Source organism: Drosophila guanche, unplaced genomic scaffold (assembly GCF_900245975.1).
Source record: "Drosophila guanche unplaced genomic scaffold, DGUA_6, whole genome shotgun sequence".
Taxonomy (NCBI): Eukaryota; Metazoa; Arthropoda; class Insecta; order Diptera; family Drosophilidae; genus Drosophila; species Drosophila guanche.
In genome coordinates, this window is record NW_022995754.1 from 3,092,661 (window position 1) to 3,118,482 (window position 25,822).

Consider the following 25,822-nt stretch of genomic DNA (forward strand, 5'->3'; position numbering starts at 1 on the left):
TCAATGGGTTTTCCCATTCGATTCAATGTTAAGGTGGGTGACCCTTGTTTTATATTCCTATGCCTTAAAACCAAAAATGCGCTCAACTTTTTTATAATTTCAATTTTGTTTGCTCATAATATTTGAAGCAGTGGTAATTTATTCGAATTTATTTTAATTTTAGGTTTCAAAAAAAAGTTTCTTTGTTTTCTACACCGCCAAACTACATGACTTCGTGGCGACATCTGACGAGCTTTACTGGTAGCTGGCCACAAAATTACATTACATTTGTAAAGTAAGGTAGAGTGACATGTAGTGTAGAATGTAAAAGTAATCTTCTCAATGTGACCAGAAACTGATAAAGTAAAAATAAGAGAAAAAGACTATGTGCAAATTCCGTTGCATGCTCCAGCAAAATGTAAACAAACAAATATTACATAAATTGAATGGCAATTAGTGAAACTAACTGTGCAAAGTTATCGAAAATATTAGAAGTAAAGACAACTGGCAATGGGGCTTCTATTAAAACTGAATGTCCGCCAGAAATTCACTATGAAACGAGATAAAAGGCTGCCGGTTGAAAGTGGGAAAGGAGTACTAAATACACACGTACATATATCCATACATTTTTATCTACTAGACCAAACACTGTATTGCACTAACACACAAAAGAGAGAATTTTAGGCAGAATCAAACAATATTTGAAAAGTTAATTGCAAGAGAGCGCCGCCCGATCAGATCAACATTTTCGCTCCAACGCCGCCGCCCACGCTATAAATAGAATGGAAGCACCAACACACGGCAAGCAAAAAGCAAAGGCATGTGTGTGTGTGCATTGAGAGCGATTGCAAAAGAGCCGTTTCTCTCTCGCATAACACGCTCGCCAAACAGGTTTTCGAGCAAGAGCAAGAGAGAGATGACTACAATTCGACTGCGACACACATTTTTTTCCTGCTCGCTCAACAGTTTTTTTCGCCGCTCCACATGATCCGGAGCTGTTTTGCCGTTCTGCTGCTTTGATGCGTGTTTGTGTGCCTAAAAACCTGCAGCAGATTTGTGAAAATTGGAAAACCAGCGCCCCTGAGCCCGTGCACAGGTGTGTATTTATCTCTAGCATTAGTATTTAATTAGTAATGGCTAAATTTAATGTGCTTTACTAACCCACAGACATTGATATCAACGGACAAGCAGCGCGAGAGTCGCATCCCCGCAAAAAGAGACAGCCACAGAGAGAGAGAGAGAGAGAGAAACAGACTGATGTAACCGTATGTGTGAGCGCAGTATCTGTAGAAAATGTTCTCTGACGTAAGTATTCGGGCCTGACAGCTAAGAGAGAGAGCGATAGCTTTGATATTATCGCACTGTAAACAGTCGATTAAGCAAGGGCTTTATACGACTAGAAACGATTTTCCAATCAAGAATGAATAAAATCGTAAAGCTCGCGCTTATTGTTGGGTTGTCAGCGATTGCAGATGAACAAATACAGCAGGAACAGTGTGGAAATGGTGTAAGTAGACTAGAATTACTTACCAGAGAGTCAGAGTAGAACTGTTGGCACTGTTACCTTTTGGGTTTTGTATCGTTTGAAGCTTGATTAGTATCCGTATTTGCCTCTCTCATCGCACAAACCTTAGCCTGCCCTTGACTAACCAACTTCCCTTCTTCCAGGATGAAGGCAAACAGTTTGACGACGGCGGCGTACAACGCACAAGAAACGTGCTGACGCTGGAGGAGCGTGTGGCGGTCATTCGGCAGTACGACATTCTGCCGCTGTACAGCAAGATAGCCAAGAATTTCAACTGCAGCTGGGAGCAGATCAAGAGCATCGTGTCCAATCGCGAGGCCATTATGGAGTGTTACGAAGCCTCGCGCCGCCACAGCGATCCGCCCAATGAGGAGGTGCGCGGTCGCAAACTCAACTTTCTGGGCCTCTGCCTGTACGAGTACATGAAAAGGGCGCAGTACTATCTGCACGTGGACATCAACGAGGAGCTGATACGCACCAAGGCGGTGGAGTTTCGGAATCTCATGCACATCGAGGGCTTCATGCCGAACAAGCCGTGGATCAATCACTTCAAGGCTGCCTACAACATCACGCTATCGAATCGAAAGATCACCATGACACGCAAACCATCACGCTCCATGGACCTCAGCGACATTATGTCCTACTGCGGCCGGCACACGTCCATGTGCAAGAATATGGTCAATAGTCCCGAAGTGCCAGCACCAGCAGCTACACCAACCACGAGCCAAGACGGACACTTGGCTTCACCACGCTCCCTGTACCGCACCAAGACACTGGTGGCCGCCTCTAGTCAGAACCAGGCCACCCTCGTGGAGGTTCAGCAGCGACGCAAGCGAAAGATTAACTTTCTGGAGAAGGCCCTCTACGAGTACATCGCACGCTCACAGATCCACCAAAAGGGCAGACCCGATATGGACAACCTGCGCTCTGTGGCCATCAGTCTGCGCGACATACTGAAAATTGAGAATTTCTTTCCCGACAAAATCTTCTTCAATCACTTCAAGAGCCACTACAACTTTAGCTTCTCGCAGGGCGTGCCGCTAAACCATCGCAGAGTGCCCCTGTCCCTGGATCTGCGGGACATTGTCAGCTACTGCGGTCGTAACGATAGTCGCTATGCGGAGCAGGAGCGCTCCAGTGTGCGTCTGGATCCCAAGACAAATGCGGAGGTGGATGAAGCGAAGGCAAATGAGGGTCCAAGTGTGTTGTTGTCTCCAAGAGCGGACTCTTCGGACAAAGCAAACGAAGATTGTGTTGACGCTGATGAAGACGATGACTGCATTGCCATTGAGGAGCAGCCCGAACTGATCGAAATCAATGACGATGAGGATGAACCCGAGAATCCCACGCAGCCAGCAAAGCGTTCGAGTCAACACCTGACTGAGTCGGCTGCTCAACCACTGAAGATACAGAAAGTTGAGTCCCTCCATGCCGCCACAGCTGCACCGCCAGTGGCTGCTGCTACTCCAAGCAATGAGGCAGACTTAGAGCCAGAGCTGCCTCGCTGTGTGCAGAACTATGAGGATGCATTGCTTTTGCTCAAGCCGCTGGAGGATTTTGCGCTCATGGAGAAAAACTATCGCGCCATCGGGCTGCTTGTTCAGCTGGAGCAGATCTTTAAGAAGAATGACCTAAAGTTGAGGAAACAGTAGTAGAAAATGTACCAAATATTAGCCAGAAGCTAAATGTACATATTACATTAAGAACAATTAGTTGCTGAAATAATTGAATTCCACTTGGAAAAGATGCGTCAAAAAGTTGCTCGAAAAGTTCTTGTACAAAGTATAAAATGAATTGTAATTGTTTAACTGAAGGCAGTCGCAATTTTTAACTTCTTTATTCAATTAAAGAGAGTACAAAGTAACCAAAATATTTAAAAAATAATGTTATAACGTATTTCGTACCACTTTAAATGATTAAAATCAATTGAAAAAGCGAATGCTACAAAAACTTGTTAATATTTATAAGTGCGGTGCAGTTTTTTGCATAAATTAAAGAAGAAGGTTCATGATTATACTATAACTAAAACATTTGCATATACATTTGATGTTTGCTCTTTGCTTACGTACCTAAGAATTATTTGTTAACCACCAATATAGAGTGACTAGAGGATCCCTCTCTCAATCTACACCCATGTACACATAGCTATCAAATGAATCCCTTTTATGTGCATACATCCTTCATTTATGCGATTGCTTTCGCTTACAAAAAGTGCAAACTTTTTTCGGTTGATATGTCAGAATATGTATTGCCCACCTGTAACCCCCACAACTACCCCCTTCGTGGGGGAAGTATTCTGTTCTGTTCATTCTGGCTGTCTTTGTTCAGGTTCAGGCTATTCGACAAAGTGAGAAGCAAAATCAGCGCTAAAACTTTATGTTCGTCCTCTAAAACTTTACGCGAGCGACCGCCCGCCCTGGCCATTCGCTTGGATTGGAATGTCCTGCAGGGTTTTCCCGATGTGCGAGGGGGTGGCGTGGCATAAAGTTGAACGTGCGTGGAAGAGACCGACGGAGAGCCCTGTGTAGGTGCTACATCAATTCTAGATGGGTAGAATTGCTACAGGCAAGTGGCGTGGGGTAGCAACGGATGCCAGCAGCATCCCAACGTGGGACACACACACTCTGGCACGCACACACACACATAGATATGGAAGGAGCTACGATTACACAACGGGGCCATAGAGCGCTGGAAGCGCTGCACAAAACGTAGACGTTCGCCAGCCCCAGCCCCAGCGCCATCTCCAACCGTTCCTCGATTGTGGGTAAAGTTTCCCATTACGCTTGCAACCCTCCTCAGCTCGGGATTTTCATTTCAAGGATTTCCGACCGACGTCAGACTGGACTGACTGACGGCTTGACTATACCTGCTCCACGCTCGGAGTCGCTGCAGAAAACCTACGAGTGTAGGGTTAGCGGCACGAACCGTATAGGGTACAGGGTATAGGGAATGGGGCGGACTTTGGTAATGGTAATGGTTTGTGAGCTCCGATAAAGAAGCAACATCAATGCAGCGCACAGTTAAAGCGACAATGTTGAGCAGGCAAGGCCCCGACACGACTCAGGTTACTGCCACACGACTGCCGGGCAGCTTACAGCCCCCCCCCCCCCCCCCTGGAAACCCACCCGCGCGCGTTGAGAGCTCTGACATAAAACGCTGCGAGCGAAATTGCTGTTGAGGGATATACGGGCCAGGGACAGACCAGACAGGCTGTATATCAGCTAGTACTCAAACTCTGCTGAACCTGGAGCTGTTTACCTGGCAGCTTTACCCGAACTTATGGGTACAGTTGCTGCAGCTTTTGCCTGAAAGATGCTACAAAATGATTCTGAGATCGGTGGCAGACTGGGAACTAAATAAATGAAGTTAAGGCATGGAAACATGTGCACTTCTTGGATAATTATAATTGGAAACTTTTAGAAAACTTTCAGCTACAATTTCCGAACAGTTTTATTCTATTTAAGTTCCCAGAAACATTGGGAAGGTGCCCAATATTTTCACGGAATGTCATAGTTGAGAGCTTGATCAAAATGGATTTTCTGGAATCCCAATCGATGGACAGTGCTTTGTGCTTCACAATAACAGCTCTTGTAATAATAGAAATCATTTGGCTTGGGGTGTCCTCTAAGCTATGACTGCATCATTTACAGATCTCATTATAAAGATTTGTATTGCCCAAGGAGTCATTTAGAAGGGGAACTTTCGCAGCGTTTCCATTTGATTTACTTACTTTAATTTTGCACACAAAAGTTCAACCAAAGCGACCCTTTTAATCATCGAGTGCACATAATACACGAATGAGGATAGTCAACCCATGGCAAGGCATAATCGTTCGCCATTGTATGCCAAATATGAATGGCGCTCCTACACTCGCATAGAGCCAAAAACACAGACCCAGTGCCAGTATGGGGTGGAAGCGAGGTTATCGTGTCGAGTGGCTATACGAATACCCGTTCATCTAGAGTACAGATATAGATACAGCTGCAGATACATACTGAATGGAAAACGTGAGAAGCAACCGACTGAACATGATGATGATGATGAAGCTGAAACACGTCTCAGGCTGTGTGTCGGTGTTCTCTGCTATTGTAGCCTCGAAATCGGGTACCCAACATCGAACATCGGGGCAGCTGCCTCTACTTTATAGCTGGCTCGACTCGGCTCGGCTCGGCTCGGTTCTCCTCCACTTCACTGGTTTGTCGGCCCTGCATAAGCCTCTTGGGCTTTGAGATGCCACTGGATGGTGTTTTGTGCTGCTGCCGCCTTTCCTGGCATGGCTTCAATTCCATTCCATAGACATCGGCCGATGATGATGGCACTTGAGTGTCGCAGTTCCAAACAGTTTGTTCTCTAGAGGGAGGCCAGCCAGGGGAGATTCTGCAGGTTCTGTTGCCGATGCCGATACCGATGCCAATGCCAATGCTGGGAATGCTGATGCTTGATGATGCTTTCAGCTTTCAGTCATGCGCCGCTCGACCGAACAAGCAACCCGCACAATGCCGCCTCGCCTCGCCTCGTACATCGTATCCGTACAATCAACTTCGGTTCCAGCTCGTTTCGATAGATGCTAATCTATCTTTATTGTGCAAAGATGTCGAGAGGACGCTCTGCTCTGCTCTGCTCTGCTCTGACCCTCTTCACCACCACAAAATCCTCGAGAGCATCGAACCAGTTCGTCATTCAGTCATTCAGCCATTCAGTCCATACGCTCAATCGTTTAGCTGCTTCGACTCTTTTTCGGAACACTGGCTATAAATACAAATCGTCTTTGCCAACCCATCCATCCATCCAACCATCCATTGGTATGTATTGGATTTCATTTGGGTTCGATTTTGGTGTGAGCTTCGCAACGAAGCCTTTGGAATCTTCTTAGGGGCAAAAGTAAATCATTCCAATTGTGTGTTGGCTAGAGATGTGCAAGTTCAGGGAAGTTTTAAGTAAGGGAAATGCCTAGATATGGGACATATCTCAATTACATCAATTATATTGATATATAATTATATATCTACATATACCCCATTTATATCCAACATTATCTACGCAGATCATCACATATTTTCATGCACAGTCACTGACATTATCTCTCTCTTTCTCTCTTACAGTCTCAAAATCTCCCACCCGATCGGTTCTCTTCGGTTTTGCTTCGTCTGTTCCCTTGCTTTATTTCCAGTTTTCGAACTGATTTCCCACCACCATCGAGAAGGACTGACTGACTGCATGGATATGTACGAGTATGCCTCACTCACGAAATCCACTCGGCAGCTCGAGATATAAAACCCAGATATGGAAACGGCAATAAACTCGCAGCAGCGAGGGGTGAGGGGCTTAGCATTACGAAGAGCCCAATGCTAACGTTGACTGCGACGGCGACGGCGACTGCAACTGCGACGTAGCGTCGCTGCCATGGGCCAGCCATTGAGGGCACTGGCATCGAAACCCAGTGTATCGGGCAACGGCATGGCCACTAGAGAGGCGAAAAGGGCACAAAGGAAATTACTAGGAAAAACACAGGTCCCCACAGACTGACAAAGCGTCAGATAATCAGAGGAAACGACACAGGGACAAACAGACAGACAGACAGACAGAGAGACAGACAGTTAGATGGAGGAGCAAGTGCTGCTGCTGGCGTACATCGTATATAGATTATAGCAACACAACAATGAGAGCGCAAGATGTGGAGATACGGGACGAGATAGATGGATACCCCAGTCGAGGGAGCAGCATTCAAGGGCAAAGCCCGCACATAATCACCAAAAGGTAATGGGAAATACTAACTCCAGTCTGAGGGTGTTCTGTTCAAACCATAATAAATTCTATGGCCAAATCCCCGCATACTGACGCTCCAGAAAAAGTTCATAATAGATGAGCTTAGCTCTCTGTGCGGTTCGATGTGAGTAATCCCAGCGCACAATCCCCTCTGTGTGTGTGTGTGTGTTTGTGTGTGTGTCTGTGTAGCTTCTTCTATGCGGAGTCATGAAATGGCACAAGGAAAGGTCATTTTCTTCAATGCTGCTGCTTTCTCCTCCCTGGTCCCATAGTCGATGCGATTTACACAGCTCGTTTTCTAAAGGTTGCCAAGGGCTTAGCTTAGCGCCCCCTCTCCCTGAGAACCTCCCTGCAGCTTCATGCCAGACCGCAAAGGCAAAGAACATTTCGAGAAAAGTTTTCGCTGCGTTTCTGTCGCTGCTGGTCAGTCAGTCGTCCGATAGCCCTGCTGAAAAAGCATAATATAATAGAGTCGAGTCGAGTCGAGTCATCGTCAAACCCGAGGAGCTTCCAAGGAAATTCCAAAGTCCCCGCCCGACACTCCCACCCAAAAAGCGTTGAGAACAACCTTTGCCATTAGCACCACACTCACCCATCAATGATGGTGTGGTTGATGCTGTGGTTTTATACCTTTTCCAATACTTTAACTGTTATATACACACACACACACACACACACACACATACACACACATATATATATAAATGTAGAATAAACACACATATATCTCTCCCTCTATGTGTGATTTTGCCACCACCAAAAGAAGTACACAATCGTATGAAATCGAATCAAATGGAAAAGAAGGCCAAGGAATGGCATGGAAACCGAATAGAGACGAACCCAAGAGCGTTATCCATCCAACCATCATCCATCTATCCAACTCTTACTTACCCTGAGAGACTGAGCGTCTGTTGTATTAAAACTAATCCATCAAATTGCTTTTGGGCTACACGCAACTACAACGATAATGGGCTGGCTGGCTGGCTGGTGGCCTGGCTGCTGCTTCTGCCATCGTCATCGTGGTCTTCGGTCTGGTTCGTAGCAGAGAACCCAATCCAATCCAAATCCCCACAAAACCCAATACTTCAAGTTACAGACTGATATATGTATATATATATATACACATACACGACGAGCTGCTCAATGCGATGTGTTTGTATTGGAAAAGAAGCTGGCTGGCATAGAATGGATTTTTCTGTACACTCGCATATAGCTAGGCTCCCATCGAAGTTTGCCAGCGGATGTGCACATGTCTTAGATATAATGAATGTTGTCCCAAGAGGCCTCTGAGACCGGACCAGCACAAAGCAGCATCCAAGCATCGCAAATCGTATATGGAGTAACCATAGGAAACTTGTTTAGATTGCCGTGATAGATACCTACCAAATGTGCGAGTTACAAGCCATGCAGATAGGCTGGACCAAAACCACACTTTCTAGTTTATTTTACCAAAAATGTTTAACACAAAAGAACATATTATAATGCTCGTATGACAACTCCCAGCAATTAGCAAAAAGCTAAACCCTTTTGTCACCTCTAGAGATCAGACTAACAGGGTCCACTCTAATAATGATTATGGCAATCGAAAACAAAGTCAATAGTAATACCCAAAAATAGGTAACATTGCACTCGTATGTGTTGTGCGTGTGCCTGTGTGTGTGTTTAGTCAGGCATCGAGCGTATATAGCGCATATATCTAGCTCAAGCAACAGCAGATACCGAAATTCCAAGCTCATATCGTCAGAGAACCAAACCCGAAAGCACTCATCCACCTTAAGCGTTCGATATATACAGACGAGCGAGCAGGGCAGAGTGTGCTGGACCCCATAACGGGCACTACGTATGCCTGAAAAACCCATCGGAGAGTTCTCTATATACACAAAGTCCCCCTCCCCCAGTCACAGTCCCAGCGCCAGCCCCTGAAGCCCAACAACAAACGTAGGACGAGAGCTTCGGGTTCAGATTCGGATCGGATCGGGTAGTTCGTGCAACGCCGCGGGCTGACAGCCAGAAGAGGAGACACCGAACAACCAACCAACCCACCCACCAGCACCACCACCACCCAACAATCCGACGATATGTTGCTCTGCTGCAGTCAGCGTCGCTGTCGCTGCGTATTTGTGTTGGCTTTGGGCACGTCTTACGCTGACGCTGCCGTCAACGTCGACGTCGCAGCGCGGTTCAAGAGGTGCGCTCTTGCGCCCGTCCTTGCGATGCGATGCTATGCGATGGCGATGTCTGTTGCTGGCTGGCGATGGCGATGGCGTTTGCTTCTGTTGGCTGCTTTCTGTTTGGGATTAAGTATTTCCTATAGATGGGAAAAACGAGTCGGTCGGGGTCGTTCGTCGAGTTGGTTGGGTAGTTGCTTGTGAGTTTGGTTGCCGTATTTTTCGTACACTTCACTCCGAACGTTCGTCCGAAGCGGTTGGTTCGCTGCTTCGTTGTGTTCTCGCAGCGCGTTTACCGTAAACGTGTTCGATTCGAGTGCCTCTGTGCTTGCCCGGGGTATTCGGCTGCTTCGGTGAAGTAATACCGGCAGCAGTATATAGCCAAGGAGTACGTGCGTCAATTTGTGTTGGATATATCCAAACGGATCGGAGCCCAGCAATTCCGATTGCTCTCTGTTTTGGAAGTGTAAGTGTACCCTTGCGGCGTTTGCTGTAACGGTAAACAAACGGGGGTGTTGAGCTTCTGTTGTGACGCTGCCGCTGCCGCTGCTGCTGCTGCTACTGTGTGGCTGTTGTTGCTGGCAATTAAAAAAGCAGCATTTGCATACTGAGGGATCATCTGTGTGCCTGTGTGTGAGTGGTAGGGTGTGTTTGTGTGTGTCCAGTGAGGATCTGCCTCTGGCACTGCCTTGCTTTGTTTTTGTTTACGTCTAAGCTGCTTGCCGGCAGCCGTTTGTTTGCGTTTTCGTTTCACTTTTTTTTGTGCTTGTTTATTCTCTCTCTTCTGCCCACTCTCTGGCGCTCTCTTTGTGTGTTTGTGTGATAACGGGACAGCAACTTTGGCGCCAATTGAATAAACGTGCTGCTGCGGAAGGAAGTCTGTCCTTGAAATTTCGCATTCACGCAACTTTCAAGGCCAAAAACTCAGCCCCCAAGTGGTTCCTGGTTCCTGTCAAGCCGCTTTAATGCATGGAAACAGTGGATTATCTTGTTGCCAAGGGACTTACAACGTTTTTAGTACCAAATATTTTCTATATGCCTGATTAATTCAACTCAAAAATGCCAAAATCTAAGGTAATCAAAGTTCAGGTCATGTCTCTCTCTCGGGTATATTGTATTTCTCTATTCCCTTGACTTTATGTTCCCACACTTCAGCTTATACCCTGCCACTTATGCTACCAAAAAGCAACCCAAAATGGTCCATCCAAGGCCAACTTTAACCGAACCCGAACCCAACTGCTTCAGATATAAGATAAATAAGTAAATGCCCAAACCCATGTCCAAACCCAAGCACAAACCATTAGCCTATGAGGGAAAACCAATCGCAAGAGATTACCTGAGAGACATCGTGAAACGAACGAAACCCAAAACTACAGAAACTAAATCTTTAGCAGAAGGGACGGGCGGCAGGAGGGGGGAAGCAAGCGAGCTGGGAATCGGAATACTTCCTTCCACCCGAACATCGTACAGAACATAACAGAATAGCAGACAAAAGAGACAGACAGACAGACAGACAGAGGATTGGTGGTGTGGTGGGTAGAATGTAGAACCTAGAACGTAGAAACTTCCTAGGCAAACACAATGCCATTGCCTGGGAGATACAGCGATACAAAAGATATGTATGGCCCAACATAAAAGAACCCAAAACGAAGGCCCTGACTGTGTAAGTCCGGGGCCATCACATCGTGATTACGACTGATGATAATGATGCTGCAGGAAATTTCCAGAAGGCAGCGATGCCAGGCAACCATTAGGTGGATGGATGGATGGATGGATGGATGGATGGAGGGAAGTTCGCTCGCTCCCAAGGGCAGGCGGTGGGGCAGGAAAGACGAGGAGGGACAACTCTCGAGGCGATTAAGATAAAGTGCCAATCGATATAAGGGAAAGAAAGCAAGAGAGAGAGAGAGAGAGAGAGAGAGAGAGAGATGTACTTGTAGCTACAGCTACAGTCGGCCTCAGACACATCCACATCCGAGCCAAGACCGAGTATATAGCCATAGTAAGAGCCAAAGAGCCATAGTCGGAGCATAGCCAGGGCGACATAAAAGGAAATATAAAACCATTTATAAAGCAAGTCAGTCAGGGGAGATTTGAATTGGAATTGATGGTGTAGTGCTGCCACACTCGACAATGTCTTTTGAGTGTGTTGAGTATGTGTGTGTCATGTCTGTGCTGGTGTGCGTTTATTGCCGCACGAAGAGCCATAGACGAAGCGCAGTCGCGTTGTGTGTCAAGGTGCGAGGTGTATCTTCAAGATGCTTGAGTGCGGAAAGGGTTCGTTTTGTGTCTTGCTATTGGGTTTGGGTTTGGGTTTCTGCCTGCCATGCCAAGAAGTTTCCGGAGCAAAAACTTTTGCCCAAAGTTAAGCAGAACAGCTGCCTGAGGAAGGAAGCTTGTGCGTGAGAGCGAACAGAGCGATAGAGGCAGACAGACAGTGAACAACCCTTAAACATAACTGAAAGATAAAACCCAATTCCGTAGGTTCACCCCAAAACATGAAAGGAAGTGCCTGACAGCTGTGTGAAGAGAGGGGAAATTGAAATTCACTTTAAAGTTTCAACCTAATCAATGGCAATCTCAATTTATCCGAGAGAAACGGACATGCTGTTCGCATTAAGTCATCTCTCAGTGTCGTTGCTTTTGCTTTGCTAATCCACAGACCGGCCCCTGAGTCAGAGGCCCCGACTAACCGTAGTCGTGACTCAGCAGAGATGTCGTATCTGTATCTGTTTCGCCCTCTCTTAAGCCCCTGGGGGCGCGGCCAAGTGGTTCACTTTAGTCAGGCGTCTCTGTCACTTCTAGCTCGCATCTGTATGTATCAGTCGGTAGGCTGTAGGTGTATGTGTGGGTGTGGATATACTGCCCGATATAATAGTGAATAATTCGTTCGTCGTACGAGGCATCTATGGGTTCTGGTTTTTGGCGCTGCGACTGTAAGTGTATCGATTTCTGTAGGCATTTCTATATCTGTGACTCTTAGGGTAATGGTGCGTGCTACGTCTTATATGTATTCCATTATATCTCAAGTGGTGCCTCAAGTGATGATGTTAGGAATGATATGCTGCAAAAGGCCCTCGTGGGCGTCTTTTGTGTGTATATCCATCTTAAAACTCGTGTAGCTTGCTCGTGATGCTTGCTTGCTCATAGAATTTACTATAAATCTATAATTACGTCTGTTATTCTGGGTAAATATGACTCAAATGCAGTACAAAATTCAAAAAGGGAACACTTGTTGTGCCTTGGCGCCCACCATGTCGTTTAGCAACACTGCGCCAGCCAGTCACATTTTGCAACACCGCAGTAGTATGAATTCTAACGGGACCCAGCGAAAACAAAACAGAATGCAAAAAGACGGCCATTATTGTTTGTTTTGTGTGTGTATATAACTAATTTACAACGAAAAACAGCAAACTAACAGCGAATTTTCTTATCTCTCTTTGCAGCTTTTCGGTGGACATTGAGGTTTCTTTTTTTTTTCTTTTTCTTCGGTGGCTTGGCGGCGCAATAACGCAACGCCAAGACAAAATTCATTAAACATTCGGGGCATACAGAACAACGTTTCCGGAATGCCGACCATTCGGCGTTGCTGCATCATCGGCTGCATGTCCAATTCGCGACAGCATCCGAGCATGCAGTTCTTCGCCTTTCCACGGCCGGAGAGCCCATTCCACAAGCTCTGGAAGGAGGCGTGCCACGCCTCACTGCGTCGGATTGTGCCCTTCAAGAAGCCCGTGGTGTGCGCGCTGCACTTTGATCCGAGTGTCCTGGGTGGGCGGAGGCTGCAATCGAATGCGCTGCCCACGCTGCGGCTGGAGGTGCCATCGAACATGGTCGCTGTGGAGCAGCAGGCGATGGTGGAGGAGATTGAGCGGAGTCGCAAGTGCGCCTACATCAATGCCGTCGTCTACGAGTGGCTCGTGCGGGCCAACATTAATCCACAGCTGCGTGGCAGCATCACACATGGCATGATCAAGGACAAGGCAGAGACGGCGCGTCAGGTGATCGGCAGCACCTCGTTTATTGCCGACAATCGCTGGCTGAACCGGTTCCGGGAGACTCATCTGCAGGGCTTTGCCCAGAAACTGGCCACCAATCAGCTGAAGCCCATGGGCACTTCCCTCTGGATACCCGACATTGTCCACGATCTGCAGCACCTGTTCCCGCCGGCCAGCGCGGAACGGGTGGCCAAGCTGGAGGAGATGCCGGAGCACTACATGAACTACATGCAGCAGTATGGCGAGTACGAGGAGGATGACGACAGCATGGACATCAAGGAGCAGAGCTATCAGGAGCAGCAGCAGCAACAGCACTTTGCACTCCAGCAGCAGCAACAACAGCATCAGCAGCAGCACCTGCAGCATCCAATGAATCATCCATGGCCGCCGTTCCCAGGAGCGCCGCCGCATCCCCCAACCCATCCGGGCTTCACTACCTTCAATGATTATTACTTCGAGCGCCACCAGCAACAAATGCACCAACAGCTTCAGCAGCAGCAACAGCAACAAATGCAATTCCCACCTATGACTGTTCCCGCTCCACATCCGCCGCGGGAGCCATTCCAACCACAATTGCCACCGAATGTTGTGCCACAGCGTGTGAGTCCCTTCCAGCCAGTGCAGCTGCCGAAGCTGCACCCAAAGCTGGAGTCAGCGAATGACATGGAGGTGCAGGAAATCAATTGCTCGACAATCTCACGAGGCTCGCCATTGCCCCTGGCCGAGTCCACACAAGCCACGCAGGATCTCAACGAACAGACGGCCAATCTGCGGCTGCCCAGTCCCAAGGAGCAGAACAACAACAACAACAGCAGCGGCGGGCGCGACAGTGCCAGCAGCAAGGAGAATGCGCCCAAGACAAACGGCGGCGGCAGCAGCGGAAAATCCACGCCAGCCCACTCCATCAAGAGCAACAGTTCGCCAGCGCAGCCATCCACTTCCACGCCAGCTTCGCCCAAGAGGAGCTCCAATAGCAGAGGCAGCAGCAGAAGCAGATCTGGCAGCCAGACAAATGGCCGAACATCACCCGAACTCGAGACGAAGGGCTCCGCGGGCATAATGAAAGTGCTGAAGGAACTCGATAGCTACACGGATGCGCTCGAATATCTAAAGCCACTGGAGGATTTTGTGCTGTTCAAAGAGAACTTTCGAGCCATTGGGCTGCTCTCACAGTTGGAATTGGTGCTGCGGAAGGGCGAGAAGGGCACGCTCGTTGAGGGCTAGACTAGAGGCGTTGCTCCTTAAAATGACAAACACAAAACACAAATGTGATGAACAGCGTACATACAAGTGTATCGAATAGATTACTAAAATATGTAGTATTATTTAAGTGAAATAAAATCATTAATTTAAACTAAACTGCCGCAAAGGAGTTGCCAGCCGGCTTAAAATGATATTTCATTGATGATTGCACTTTTGCATCGATATCGATAATTACAATTTCACATCAACATCGATAATTACATCTGGCAGCGCTGCACTGGTTGCGATTATCAGCTGCCTCCGACGCGGTCACACTACGCCAATGTTTACGTTTTTTCTGCATTGAAAAAAATAGTCCACCCATATTGTTGCGAAAACTTGAAAAATAACAACAAATGTCGCTGCTGGAACAGTACGAGCAGCAATACGCGGCTCTAATTGCAGAGATAACAGCGCATATAGGAAGATTACAGCAGCAGAGCAGCAGCAGTGAGTGAAGAAGATTCGGCACACACACAAACACACAGGGGTGATAATCAATTTATCGCTAATCCTTGCAGGTGACCGTCATGAATTGTGCAGCAAAATCGATGGCAGCATGCCCGAGGCACAGGAGCTGCTGGAGCAGATGGGTCTGGAGGTAAGAGAGCTTAATCCTGCACAGCGCAGCAACTTCAACAGCAAGCTGCAGGTGGCCCAAGCCGAACTGCGACGCCTGCAGGCGGAGTACAAGCAAACCAAGGATAAGCAACCAAACGCCTTCACAACACTGGACTTGGGTGGGACCAGTGACTATTACGAGGATGTGTCCATCAACAATGACCAGCGACAGCGCCTGCTAGACAATTCGGAGAGGATTGAGCGCACTGGCAATCGGCTGACCGAGGGCTATCGAGTGGCCCTGGAGACCGAGGCGCTGGGCGCACAAGTACTCAACGATCTGCACCATCAGCGCGAAACACTGCAAGGCGCGCGGGCACGCCTGAGGGAAACCAACGCAGATATCGGCCGTGCCTCGCGCACCCTGAACACCATGGTTTTGCGAGCACTCAGGGAAAAGGTCGTTCTATATGGCGTGGGAGTGTGCTTTGTGGTGGCTGTGGGTGTCAGCTTATACCTGACCTTTGCGCCGAGTTCCACTTCGGCTGCTGCCAGTTCGTAGTAAACCTAAAGGGGTAACCCAACACTAGAGACATTCCTTTATTTGTGAATTGATTATTTATTTATTATTATTTGTTTAGCAAATCTTACGTCTATGAGTATTCAGTGTGTGTTGTGTGTAAAGGAAAACGATTCTAACGTTGGCTAATTCTAGTGGAAGAAAGCTGCACAGACCTACGCACTAAACTACATTATAATATAAACATTCAAAGTTTATATTTGGCATAGAGATATATATAACATATAACTAACTCCTATACCTATGACTCGTTTGGTGTTTTCGGGGACGTATCTTTGCATTAAAAAACATAAACCAACCTTCGCATCATTAATAAATAAAAATTAAATAATAAAATGCATTTCTGCTTGGCATTGAGTTCGGGTTTAGCTTTTTGCTTTAACCAAACTCAATGTTCCCCAACTGCTAGCAGCTGCAGGAGGAGGCCTCCTCGTTGATGGTCGGATCGCAGGCGGTGTCAATTTTGAAGCTCTTCTGCTCGAGCGCCTGGAGCTCCATTTTGGAGCGATTGGCGTGCACCAGCTGACGCGAAATGTCGCGAAACATTTCCTCCACACCCGCACCAGAGCGGCAGGATGTCTTGTAGGTGGCACTGATCAGCGAGTGGCACTGCTCGCAAAAGGCTTCCACCTCCTCGTCACTGACCTCTGGCTCGCGGCCCTCCAGGTCGCTCTTGTTGCCGCAAATGAAGATCTTTGCATTCTCCGCATATGTCACAATGTCCAGCAAGTGTTGCGAGAGCGAGTGAAAGGAGGCTGCGTTGTCCAGGGCGAACACCAGGATGGCACCCTCTGCAAATTTGTAGTAGGAAGATGTCACAGAGGCCACACGCTCCATGCCGCCAGTGTCCCACAGTTGCAGCTGTGCCAACAATCAAAGAATTAGCAGAGACAAGCTGCAGGCATGTACACTACACACCTTAATCTGTTTGTCGCCCACATCGTACTCCCGATCAATGTGATCCAGTCCCAGTGTGGATTTTCGGTCCGTCTCCGTCACGAATGTGTTGTTGGTGAAGCGACGAAACAGCGAACTCTTGCCAACGCCATAGTCACCGCAGAGGATCACCTTTTGCTTGGGTATGCGCACAGTTGCCATTATTGTTGCTCTGAAAATGCGTTAATTAAAATTTTTTCGCAACTCCAGACACAAAAGAGGAAAACAACGATGTCCAAACAGCTGTTCCAGGGGTCGGCCACAGGGGTGCGTGCGCTGGCCACAGCGTTGCTTTCGATAACTGTTTGTGCGCGCGCTCGGCAGATAAGATTTTCCCTTTAAATGTAGCCACACGGCGCAACCATGGCCAAAGTGTTTAATGCAGCTCGTGGAAATGATGACTGGTCTGGTGGTGATATTACTTGCGTGCTTCGCGGCCTTGGCACATGGTAAGCTGCGTCCATAAATCATTTACTGACTATCTTCTTACACGCGCATTGGCAAACCCGTAGGCAAGGCCGGATATGGACCGGGGGAGCAGGATTGGGGCTTCGTTGATGTACGTCCAGGCGCCCACATGTTCTATTGGCTCTACTACACCACGGCCAATGTGACCAGCTACACGGAGCGTCCGTTGGCCATTTGGCTGCAAGGTGGACCGGGCGCCTCGTCCACGGGCTACGGCAACTTCGAGGAGCTGGGACCCGTCGATTTGTATGGCGACTACCGCAACTGGACGTGGGTCAAGGACATGAATGTCATGTTCATCGACAATCCCGTGGGCAGTGGCTACAGCTATGTGGATGGCACGGCCTATCACACGGCCACCAACAAGGAGATCGCCCTGGATCTGGTGGAGCTGATGAAGGAATTCTATAAGCTGCATCCGGAATTCGAGGCTGTGCCGCTGCACATCTTCTGCGAGAGCTATGGGGGGAAGATGGCACCCGAATTCGCCCTGGAGCTCTACTATGCCAAGGAGCGTGGCGAGCTGAAGAGTAATTTGACGTCCGTTGCCTTAGGTGATCCGTGGACATCTCCCATTGATTCGGTTCTCGCTTGGGGACCGCTGCTCAGGGAGCTGGGAATCGTGGATCACGACGGCTACGCGGCAATTGCGGCAGCTGCAAACTTTACTGCCGAACTGGTGGCGGAGGAGCGCTGGATTCAGGCCACAGCTCAGTGGGGCAACACCCAGTGGGAGGTGATGAAGGCCTCAAAGGGCGTTGACTTTTACAATGTGCTGAAGCAGACACTCGGCGATCGATTCCAGCGACAGTTGGCCATGTCCCCCGAAGGTGAGTGCCACACGAAAGTGCAGCTAAATTCGTGATTTAAGATTATTTCCCTGCTGGCAGAGCGCCAGTATCGCACCATGGTAAAGTTTGACATTGACGAAGATCGCGACCAGCTGCTGGAGGAACTGATGCGCGGACCTGTAGCCGAAACCCTGGGCATACCCTCCAACGTCAAGTGGGGCTCGCAGAGCAGCAGCACCTTTGACATACACCGCACGGACTTCATGAAGCCAGTGATACATATTGGTAAGGGAACCAAGACCCCTGCCTGATAGCCAGAGTAATCTTTGTCCCCTTCCACAGTCAATGAGCTACTGGAGAAGACTCCGCTCAAAGTGGGCGTCTTTTCGGGTGGTCTAGATCTAATCTGCGCCACTCCCGGCACCGTCAACTGGATAGCCAAGCTGGACTGGAGCCGCAGAAGCGAGTATCTGGCTGCTCCACGCACTGCCATCACCGTGGATCGCATACTGGAGGGTTACCAGAAGACTGGCGGCAACTTTACCATGTTCTGGATCAATCGTTCGGGTCACATGGCACCCGCTGATAATCCCGCCGCCATGAGCCATGTCCTGCGCGAGTTCACGAGCTTCGGCTAGGGGAGAGACACATCGTAAATAAAGTGAAATAAAGCAGAGGAAAAACCCAATGTGGGTGCTGTCCAGATAATGGTGATGCAAGCTTAAAGGATTTGCCCATGTTGAGTGCTGAAGATTTGGCCCAAAAATTGACAAATGTCAGGCAGATAATTACCAATAAGCCGCGTCACTGCCATCACTTCCAAGGGTCATAAATAGTGTTCCACTCGTAGATTACAAACTCGCAAGATATCTTTGTGTGCCGTCGTCTGCGGGCCAACTTTCATTGGTCTTGGCCTGGCCAGCGATCAGACAGTTGTCGAACTGCCAAGCGTTCGGTTGGGTCTTCAAATTTCGAGCTACAAAGAAAACTAGAAACTCGAAACTAGTGCACAATGGCTCCTGGTCTTATCATTGCCGCTGTGTCGCTTTGTCTGTCGCTGCTCAGCTGTGGCTCTGTCAATGGTGAGTCGATTGGATTGGCTTCTGGCCAGCAAACACTTTGTATGCCGATCATTAGGTGTGTTCGGTTCGAAAATCAACGGGAGTGATTGGCTTGGCTTGCCTTATATGAAGAATAATCTAAGGCGCTTTATCGGCCAGCAACGAGTGGCGCTGCTTGAGTTGCCTTAATTGGGGCATGAAACGTTTCAAGTGTCCAGATTAGAGTCAAGTGTTCCAGCGAAATCAGTAACCTATCTGTTGAAGTAGCCAAACGAACCCCTTTCCTTCCTTCCTTCACAGCACGCCAAGGATATGGACCGGGCGAACAGGATTGGGGCTTCATGGATGTGCGCACAGGCGCCCACATGTTCTATTGGCTCTACTACACCACGGCCAATGTGACCAGCTACACGGAGCGTCCATTGGCCATTTGGCTGCAAGGTGGACCGGGCGCCTCGTCCACGGGCTACGGCAACTTCGAGGAACTCGGACCACTCAAGCTGGATGGCAGCTACCGTGAGTGGAACTGGGCCAAGGACATGAATGTCATGTTCATCGACAATCCCGTGGGCACTGGCTTCAGCTACGTGGACAACTCTTCGTATTATACGACGACGAACAAGCAGATCGCCTTGGATCTGGTGGAGCTGATGAAGGGCTTCTATGACAATCATCCAGAGTTTAAGGCCGTGCCGCTGCACATCTTCTGCGAGAGTTACGGCGGCAAAATGGCTCCAGAGTTCGCCCTGGAGCTGTACTATGCCATACAGCGCGGGGAGATCAACAGCAACTTGGTGTCTGTTGGCTTGGGTGATCCGTGGACATCGCCCATCGATTCGGTGCTCTCCTGGGCGCCGTTCCTCCTGCAGCTGGGCATCGTTGATCAGGATGGCCACGACAAGATCGAGTCGTCGGCCGCAGCGACCAAGCGATGTGTGGACCGTGAGATGTGGACACTGGCCACACTTCAGTGGAGCTCCACGCAGTCGGTGGTGTTGCGTGAGTCGAAGGGCGTTGACTTCTACAATGTGGAGACACCCACCCTGGGCGACAAGTACGTGTTGCGGTCCCTGGGAATGAGTCAAGAGGGTAGGAGGACATGAGACCTGCTGAAGGAAAGCGTTTTTTCAATCAGTTCTTTTGCCAGAGATCATGTACCGCACTTTGGTGCACTTTGACATTGATGAGGATCGGGAAAAGCTGCTGGAGGAGCTGATGCGTGGACCTGTCACCGAGGCCCTCAACATCACCACAGGCGTCAAGTGGGGCGCACAGAGCAGCGCAACCTTCTCCTCCTTAATGGGTGATTTCATGAAGCCCGCCGTGCACATTGGTAAGTGGAGAGTCCCTCCTGTACCTTGATCACCTTTGCTACAGTGGCGTCCTCGTGCTTTCAGTGGGTGAACTGCTGAGCAACACTACCGTCCGGGTGGGTGTGTTCTCCGGCGGCCTGGACCTGATCTGTGCCACACCAGGCGCTGTCAATTGGATTGCCGGCATGGAGTGGACGGACAAGGCGGCCTATCTGGCTGCTCCCCGTGTTGGCATCACGGTGGACCGTGTGCTCGAGGGCTATGAGAAGACGGCTGGCAATTTCAGCATGTTCTGGGTGAACCGTGCCGGACACATGGTGCCCGCCGATAATCCAGCCACCATGTCTTACATTCTGCGCAAATTCACCAACTTTGGTTAAGCGCCTGTCAAAATAAAAAATAACGATTATATCAGAAGCAATCGAACGGAGCTGCTCGTAGCTCGTAGGAGCAACATCTAGGAGAGAAAGTGAAAATAAAATTTCGGAAATAAAAGTACATTTTTGAGCCGAAGTTGCCTTGGCAAAAACTTTCAGTTCGTAAATATAAAGCAAAAGTACTATTCGATTCACAAAACAAAAGCAAACAAAATAGTGGTTACTGATAAGCAATAACAAAGTGTTGTTGTAAAAATAAAGATAAAGTGTCTGGGCACACTGCAAGCACGTGGGGAACATAACCTCTACGCCAGGTAAGTATTGGAGCAAAACTGTAACAAGTTACATATTTCGACGTGGCGATTTCCCCCTTGTAAAGGCGGGTGGCCAAATAATTCCCGCCTACCCAAGGGTAGAGCGGTAACTTAAAATCTAAAAAAAAAAAAAAAAAGTGTTGTTGTTATCATGAACGACGACGAAGACGACACAACGGTTTGGAACTGGCAGAGAGTAAAATTGAAGTCAAAGGCAGTCAAGAGACAAAACCAAGTCTCTCCTATTCTACTAAAGAAAAAAATCGCTCTGGACTTAGCACCCAGAACCAGAACCAGCTCCAATCAATATGCCCTCCAAATAACGGAAATGAAGATGAAAACGAAGCACTGGACATGATAACTGAAGATAGCTTAACTGAATCTGCCAAGCCGCCACCTATATTCTTATCTGAAGTCAGTGATATATCGTTGCCAGGAATTTGGACACACAAAGTCACATTGTGCCAAAACTCACAGATGTGTGAAATGCTCTCTTAACCATCCCAGCAACGTTTGCCCAAAAGATAAAGAGCAACCAGCAAAATGTGCCAACTGCAACGAAGATCATGCTGCTAGTTACAAAGGGTGTAAAGTCTATCAGGATTTTATATCAAAAAAAAAAAATAGTAAGCGGACGCAACCACCAGAGAAACACCAAAGATGACAAAAATAAAAATGACCATGGTACATATCAATCATTTGCTCCGTCTAATAATTCGACCCAACAACCCAAAGATTACCAATCATACGCTCAAGATGCTGCAGGAAATAGTAACTCGAACAAGTCTCTAGAAAGAATAGAACAGCTTCTAGAAAAACAATCTCAACTTACCAATAATTTACCTAACATGATAATGTTACTTGTAAATAAGCTATGCAAATAAATCTAAACTTAGGAATATGGAATGCCAATGGGCTTTCCAACCATGTAAATGAAATAGCTTTATTTTTAAAAACGAATGCCATTGACGTCATGCTTATTTCCAGAAACACACTTCACTAGCAAATCTTTTTTTAAAGTTACTGGATACGACACAGTAACACAGTAAGAGCTGACCATCCATCAGATAGAGCTCATGGAGGTGCTGCAATTCTTGTCAAGCAGGGCCTTAAATTTCAAATCATGCTGTCATGATCCCTTTTGCGATACGTTCGACGGTGTTAAGTCTATTTTACATACGTGCGTCTACATAGTTATTGTCGCTAAATAGAGGGTGGTTCTAAGTGTTATTTTCTTGACGATTTCAAAAACTTTTTCCAAGGACTGGGAACAAAGTTTATCGTGGGAGGCGACTTCAATGCCAAACATCCATGGTGGGGATCCACCAGATTAACTAACCCGAAGGGATCGGAGTTATACAAATGCATACGAAACAATAACATATGTTGCATTCGAAGGAGAGCGATATGCAAAATACTAGATTTGGTAGTATTTTTTTGGAGGTTGATAGGTCGATAGGCGAAGGGGCAAGGCGATCAACGGTGCCGGTGAGAGAGCGGGAGAATGTAAGAGAGGGGAATATTGCGGGATCCACGAGCCAGCTCACCCACACCCTCAAGAATGCCATGCGATGCCCTTGAATTTGGTTCAAGGGCAGTAGAAGAGATGAGATCAACTGCAGCATGGGGGACTGCGTAGAGTAGCTACGCTGAACATGCCGGCAGTGGGAAAATAAACGTCGGCAGTGTTAGGGCGTTTTGTGTGTGTGACCGTTAAGGAAAAAAAAAAACAGACCGGCCAACGTAGAGGACCCTTTTACCCGAATCGAAATAAAAGTGAGTCCAGTCCAAAGGGAAAATGAATCCCAGATTCAATATTTTTAAAACCCATAGGGCGTAAATTGTATCGGCTGGCTTCCCGTAGATGGGCCAAAATTACGATTCCCCGGCCCGCGGAATCCTCGTCACACCCCTGATCGGGCGCGACCCGCCACAGCGCCACCGACAATTAATATAATTAATCTACGCCTACATTTTACATCATAAACATAAATATAAATAAAATAATAAATATAAATAATAAAAAAACACTAATAAGGGTGGGTAATTAAATTCAACTTCTCAGCCCTTATCCGCCTGCGCGGTGCTCTGTAATCATATCCCTAAAAATCAATTCATACACAATTCAAAAACCAAATTTATAATATTGCAAATTTTACTTCACGATCACACATTAGTATGGGGGGGGAAAGGGGACCACAACGGCGAGATGGAGAAAGTCCGCCACACTTGGGAAGGAGATCTGAGGTATTCTGAGTCGCATCTCAGGTAGAGTACGTAGGAGCTAGACCATCGGCACCTCAGACTTGTCCACGTCTGTGTTGGAGAGATGTTTGTCCGTTAGATGTAGAGTAAAGTCCGATGCATGTTTTGAATTATCGTTTGTTTTTGATATTTGTTCGAGATGTCCGAACAGTTGGTTTGTTGTGCGACCTGGGGGCCTGGGAAGAACTCAGCCCTGGGATGACTGCCCCAACACCAAAACAGGTTCGTAACACATAACGACTTTGTCAACTGGTGTGCCCACATACTGGCCAACTGATAGTCGAAAAATTCCAGATTTGATTGATTTCATAGTATTCTCTGGAATCCCACAATCACACATGCGAGTAATGGAGAGCTTTGACCTTAGCTCAGATCATTCTCCAATAATAGCAACTTACAGCACAATAGCCCATATGTTGGAAAAGCCCTATAAAGTAATAACAGCCTCTACAGACATTAACGCATTTAGCCATTTAAAAGCCATTTAGATTCAGCTATAAGCCTGGACATTCCGTTAAAAACAGGAGAGGAGATAGACTATGCTGTGGAGCTTTTCACAAATACAATTCATAAGCTATAAGCGAGCTACAGAAACACGAATCATGCTCTTAATCATCAACAACCAAACCAATTCCAAATGAACCTTTCAACCGATCTTCGACAAAAAATACAAAATAAAAGGAATCTGCGAAAACGCTGGCAAGAAACTCACTACCCTGCTGACAAAAGATTATACAACAAGGCTGCATCTGAGCTTAGACAACTGCTGTCGAACTTACGCAATGAATCTCTAGCTGCGTATCTGAGAAACTTAGACCCTAATTCAAGCAACAATGAATACAACCTATGGAGGGCGACTAAATACCTAAAGAAACCAGCTAAAAGAAACATAAATATTCGCAAAAACAACGAAACTTGGTGTAGGTCTAATAATGAACAAGCGGAAGCATTTGCACAACATCTGCACTCTGTGTTTCAGCCAAACGATATAAATAATTATACAACAGAGACTGAAGTAGAAAAATTCCTTGAGTCACCCTGCCAAATGAGCTTGCCTATTAAAAGCATTAAATATGAAGAAGTTGTGACAGAAATCAAATGCTTGAACAATAAAAAAGCACCAGGCCCTGATAAAATAGACGGTATCACCCTAAAAAGTTTACCACCAAAATGCATTCGGTTTCNATCATGCTCTTAATCATCAACAACCAAACCAATTGAACCTTTCAACCGATCTTCGACAAAAAATACAAAATAAAAGGAATCTGCGAAAACGCTGGCAAGAAACTCACTACCCTGCTGACAAAAGATTATACAACAAGGCTGCATCTGAGCTTAGACAACTGCTGTCGAACTTACGCAATGAATCTCTAGCTGCGTATCTGAGAAACTTAGACCCTAATTCAAGCAACAATGAATACAACCTATGGAGGGCGACTAAATACCTAAAGAAACCAGCTAAAAGAAACATAAATATTCGCAAAAACAACGAAACTTGGTGTAGGTCTAATAATGAACAAGCGGAAGCATTTGCACAACATCTGCACTCTGTGTTTCAGCCAAACGATATAAATAATTATACAACAGAGACTGAAGTAGAAAAATTCCTTGAGTCACCCTGCCAAATGAGCTTGCCTATTAAAAGCATTAAATATGAAGAAGTTGTGACAGAAATCAAATGCTTGAACAATAAAAAAGCACCAGGCCCTGATAAAATAGACGGTATCCACCCTAAAAAGTTTACCACCAAAATGCATTCGGTTTCTCACTCTTATATATAACGCGATTCTCAGACTAGACCACTTTCCAAGTCAATGGAAATGTGCAGAGATCGTTATGATCCTAAAACCAAACAAAATATAAACGGAATTGACATCATACCCATTTAGTCCCATTAGTCTGTTGACAATTTTCTCGAAAGTGTTTGAAAAAATACTATTGAAGAGAATGTTACCAATTTTAGACGAACTTTCCATCATTCCTGAATACCAATTCGGATTCAGGAGGGGTCATGGGACCCCTGAGCAATGTCACAGGGTTATTAATGATATAGTTTCGGCATTTGAAAACAAAAAATACTGCACTGCTGCATTTCTTGATGTTCAACAAGCGTTCGATCGAGTCTGGCACAAAGGTTTGTTCTTTGTTGTACAAGATAAAGAAATGGCTACCTGCTCCGTACTATTTATTAATCAAATCATATCTGGCTAAAAGATGCTTTTACGTGCAGCAGAAAACCGATAGTTCATCAGTACTTCTCATCAACTCAGGCGTCCCACAAGGAAGCGTATTGGGACCAATTCTCTACACCCTATATACGGCCGACATGCCAGTTACAAACAACTGCACTGTTGCAACATATGCTGATGATACAGCCGTTTTAGCCACAAGCACATCTATAAATGAAGCTTCTGAACTCCTGCAGAGTGAGCTAAGCCTAATTGAAGACTGGTTCCTTCGATGGAAAATTAGAATAAA

General features: G+C 47.1%; 6 protein-coding genes across 7 annotated transcripts; 5 read left to right on the forward strand and 1 right to left on the reverse strand.

Annotated features, from left to right (window-relative positions):
- The first annotated feature begins 512 nt into the window (after positions 1-512).
- LOC117589241 lies at positions 513-3,402 on the forward strand. Of its 2 annotated transcripts, none has more exons than XM_034281005.1 (3): positions 513-1,075; positions 1,147-1,486; positions 1,648-3,402. In XM_034281005.1, the coding sequence occupies exons 2-3, from the start codon at positions 1,400-1,402 to the stop codon at positions 3,154-3,156; spliced, it is 1,596 nt and encodes a 531-aa protein (XP_034136896.1). In that variant the 5' UTR covers positions 513-1,075; positions 1,147-1,399; the 3' UTR covers positions 3,157-3,402. The 2 variants fall into 2 exon arrangements, with proteins under 2 accessions (XP_034136896.1, XP_034136897.1); XM_034281006.1 differs by having other exon boundaries at positions 514-1,075; positions 1,147-1,284; positions 1,648-3,401.
- Positions 3,403-9,661: 6,259 nt separating this feature from the next.
- Positions 9,662-14,795, forward strand: LOC117588905 (integrator complex subunit 3 homolog). The gene is made up of 2 exons (XM_034280462.1): positions 9,662-9,904; positions 12,885-14,795. Exon 2 carries the CDS (start codon positions 13,008-13,010, stop codon positions 14,658-14,660), a length of 1,653 nt encoding a protein of 550 aa, XP_034136353.1. The 5' UTR covers positions 9,662-9,904; positions 12,885-13,007; the 3' UTR covers positions 14,661-14,795.
- A 136-nt stretch (positions 14,796-14,931) lies between these two features.
- On the forward strand, positions 14,932-16,117 carry LOC117588909 (vesicle transport through interaction with t-SNAREs homolog 1A). The gene is made up of 2 exons (XM_034280465.1): positions 14,932-15,128; positions 15,200-16,117. The coding sequence occupies exons 1-2, from the start codon at positions 15,035-15,037 to the stop codon at positions 15,799-15,801; spliced, it is 696 nt and encodes a 231-aa protein (XP_034136356.1). The 5' UTR covers positions 14,932-15,034; the 3' UTR covers positions 15,802-16,117.
- Positions 16,118-16,196: 79 nt separating this feature from the next.
- LOC117588910 (ras-related protein Rab-11A) lies at positions 16,197-16,993 on the reverse strand. Its single transcript, XM_034280467.1, has 2 exons — positions 16,738-16,993; positions 16,197-16,680 (listed from the first exon to the last, which is right to left on the reverse strand). Exons 1-2 carry the CDS (start codon positions 16,915-16,917, stop codon positions 16,225-16,227), a joined length of 636 nt encoding a protein of 211 aa, XP_034136358.1. The 5' UTR covers positions 16,918-16,993; the 3' UTR covers positions 16,197-16,224.
- Positions 16,994-17,058: 65 nt separating this feature from the next.
- Positions 17,059-18,702, forward strand: LOC117588908 (retinoid-inducible serine carboxypeptidase). Its single transcript, XM_034280464.1, has 4 exons — positions 17,059-17,204; positions 17,268-18,053; positions 18,114-18,299; positions 18,357-18,702. The coding sequence occupies exons 1-4, from the start codon at positions 17,135-17,137 to the stop codon at positions 18,650-18,652; spliced, it is 1,338 nt and encodes a 445-aa protein (XP_034136355.1). The 5' UTR covers positions 17,059-17,134; the 3' UTR covers positions 18,653-18,702.
- Positions 18,703-18,937: 235 nt separating this feature from the next.
- Positions 18,938-20,779, forward strand: LOC117588907 (retinoid-inducible serine carboxypeptidase). Its single transcript, XM_034280463.1, has 4 exons — positions 18,938-19,096; positions 19,376-20,164; positions 20,223-20,408; positions 20,473-20,779. Exons 1-4 carry the CDS (start codon positions 19,027-19,029, stop codon positions 20,766-20,768), a joined length of 1,341 nt encoding a protein of 446 aa, XP_034136354.1. The 5' UTR covers positions 18,938-19,026; the 3' UTR covers positions 20,769-20,779.
- The last annotated feature ends 5,043 nt before the right edge of the window (positions 20,780-25,822 follow it).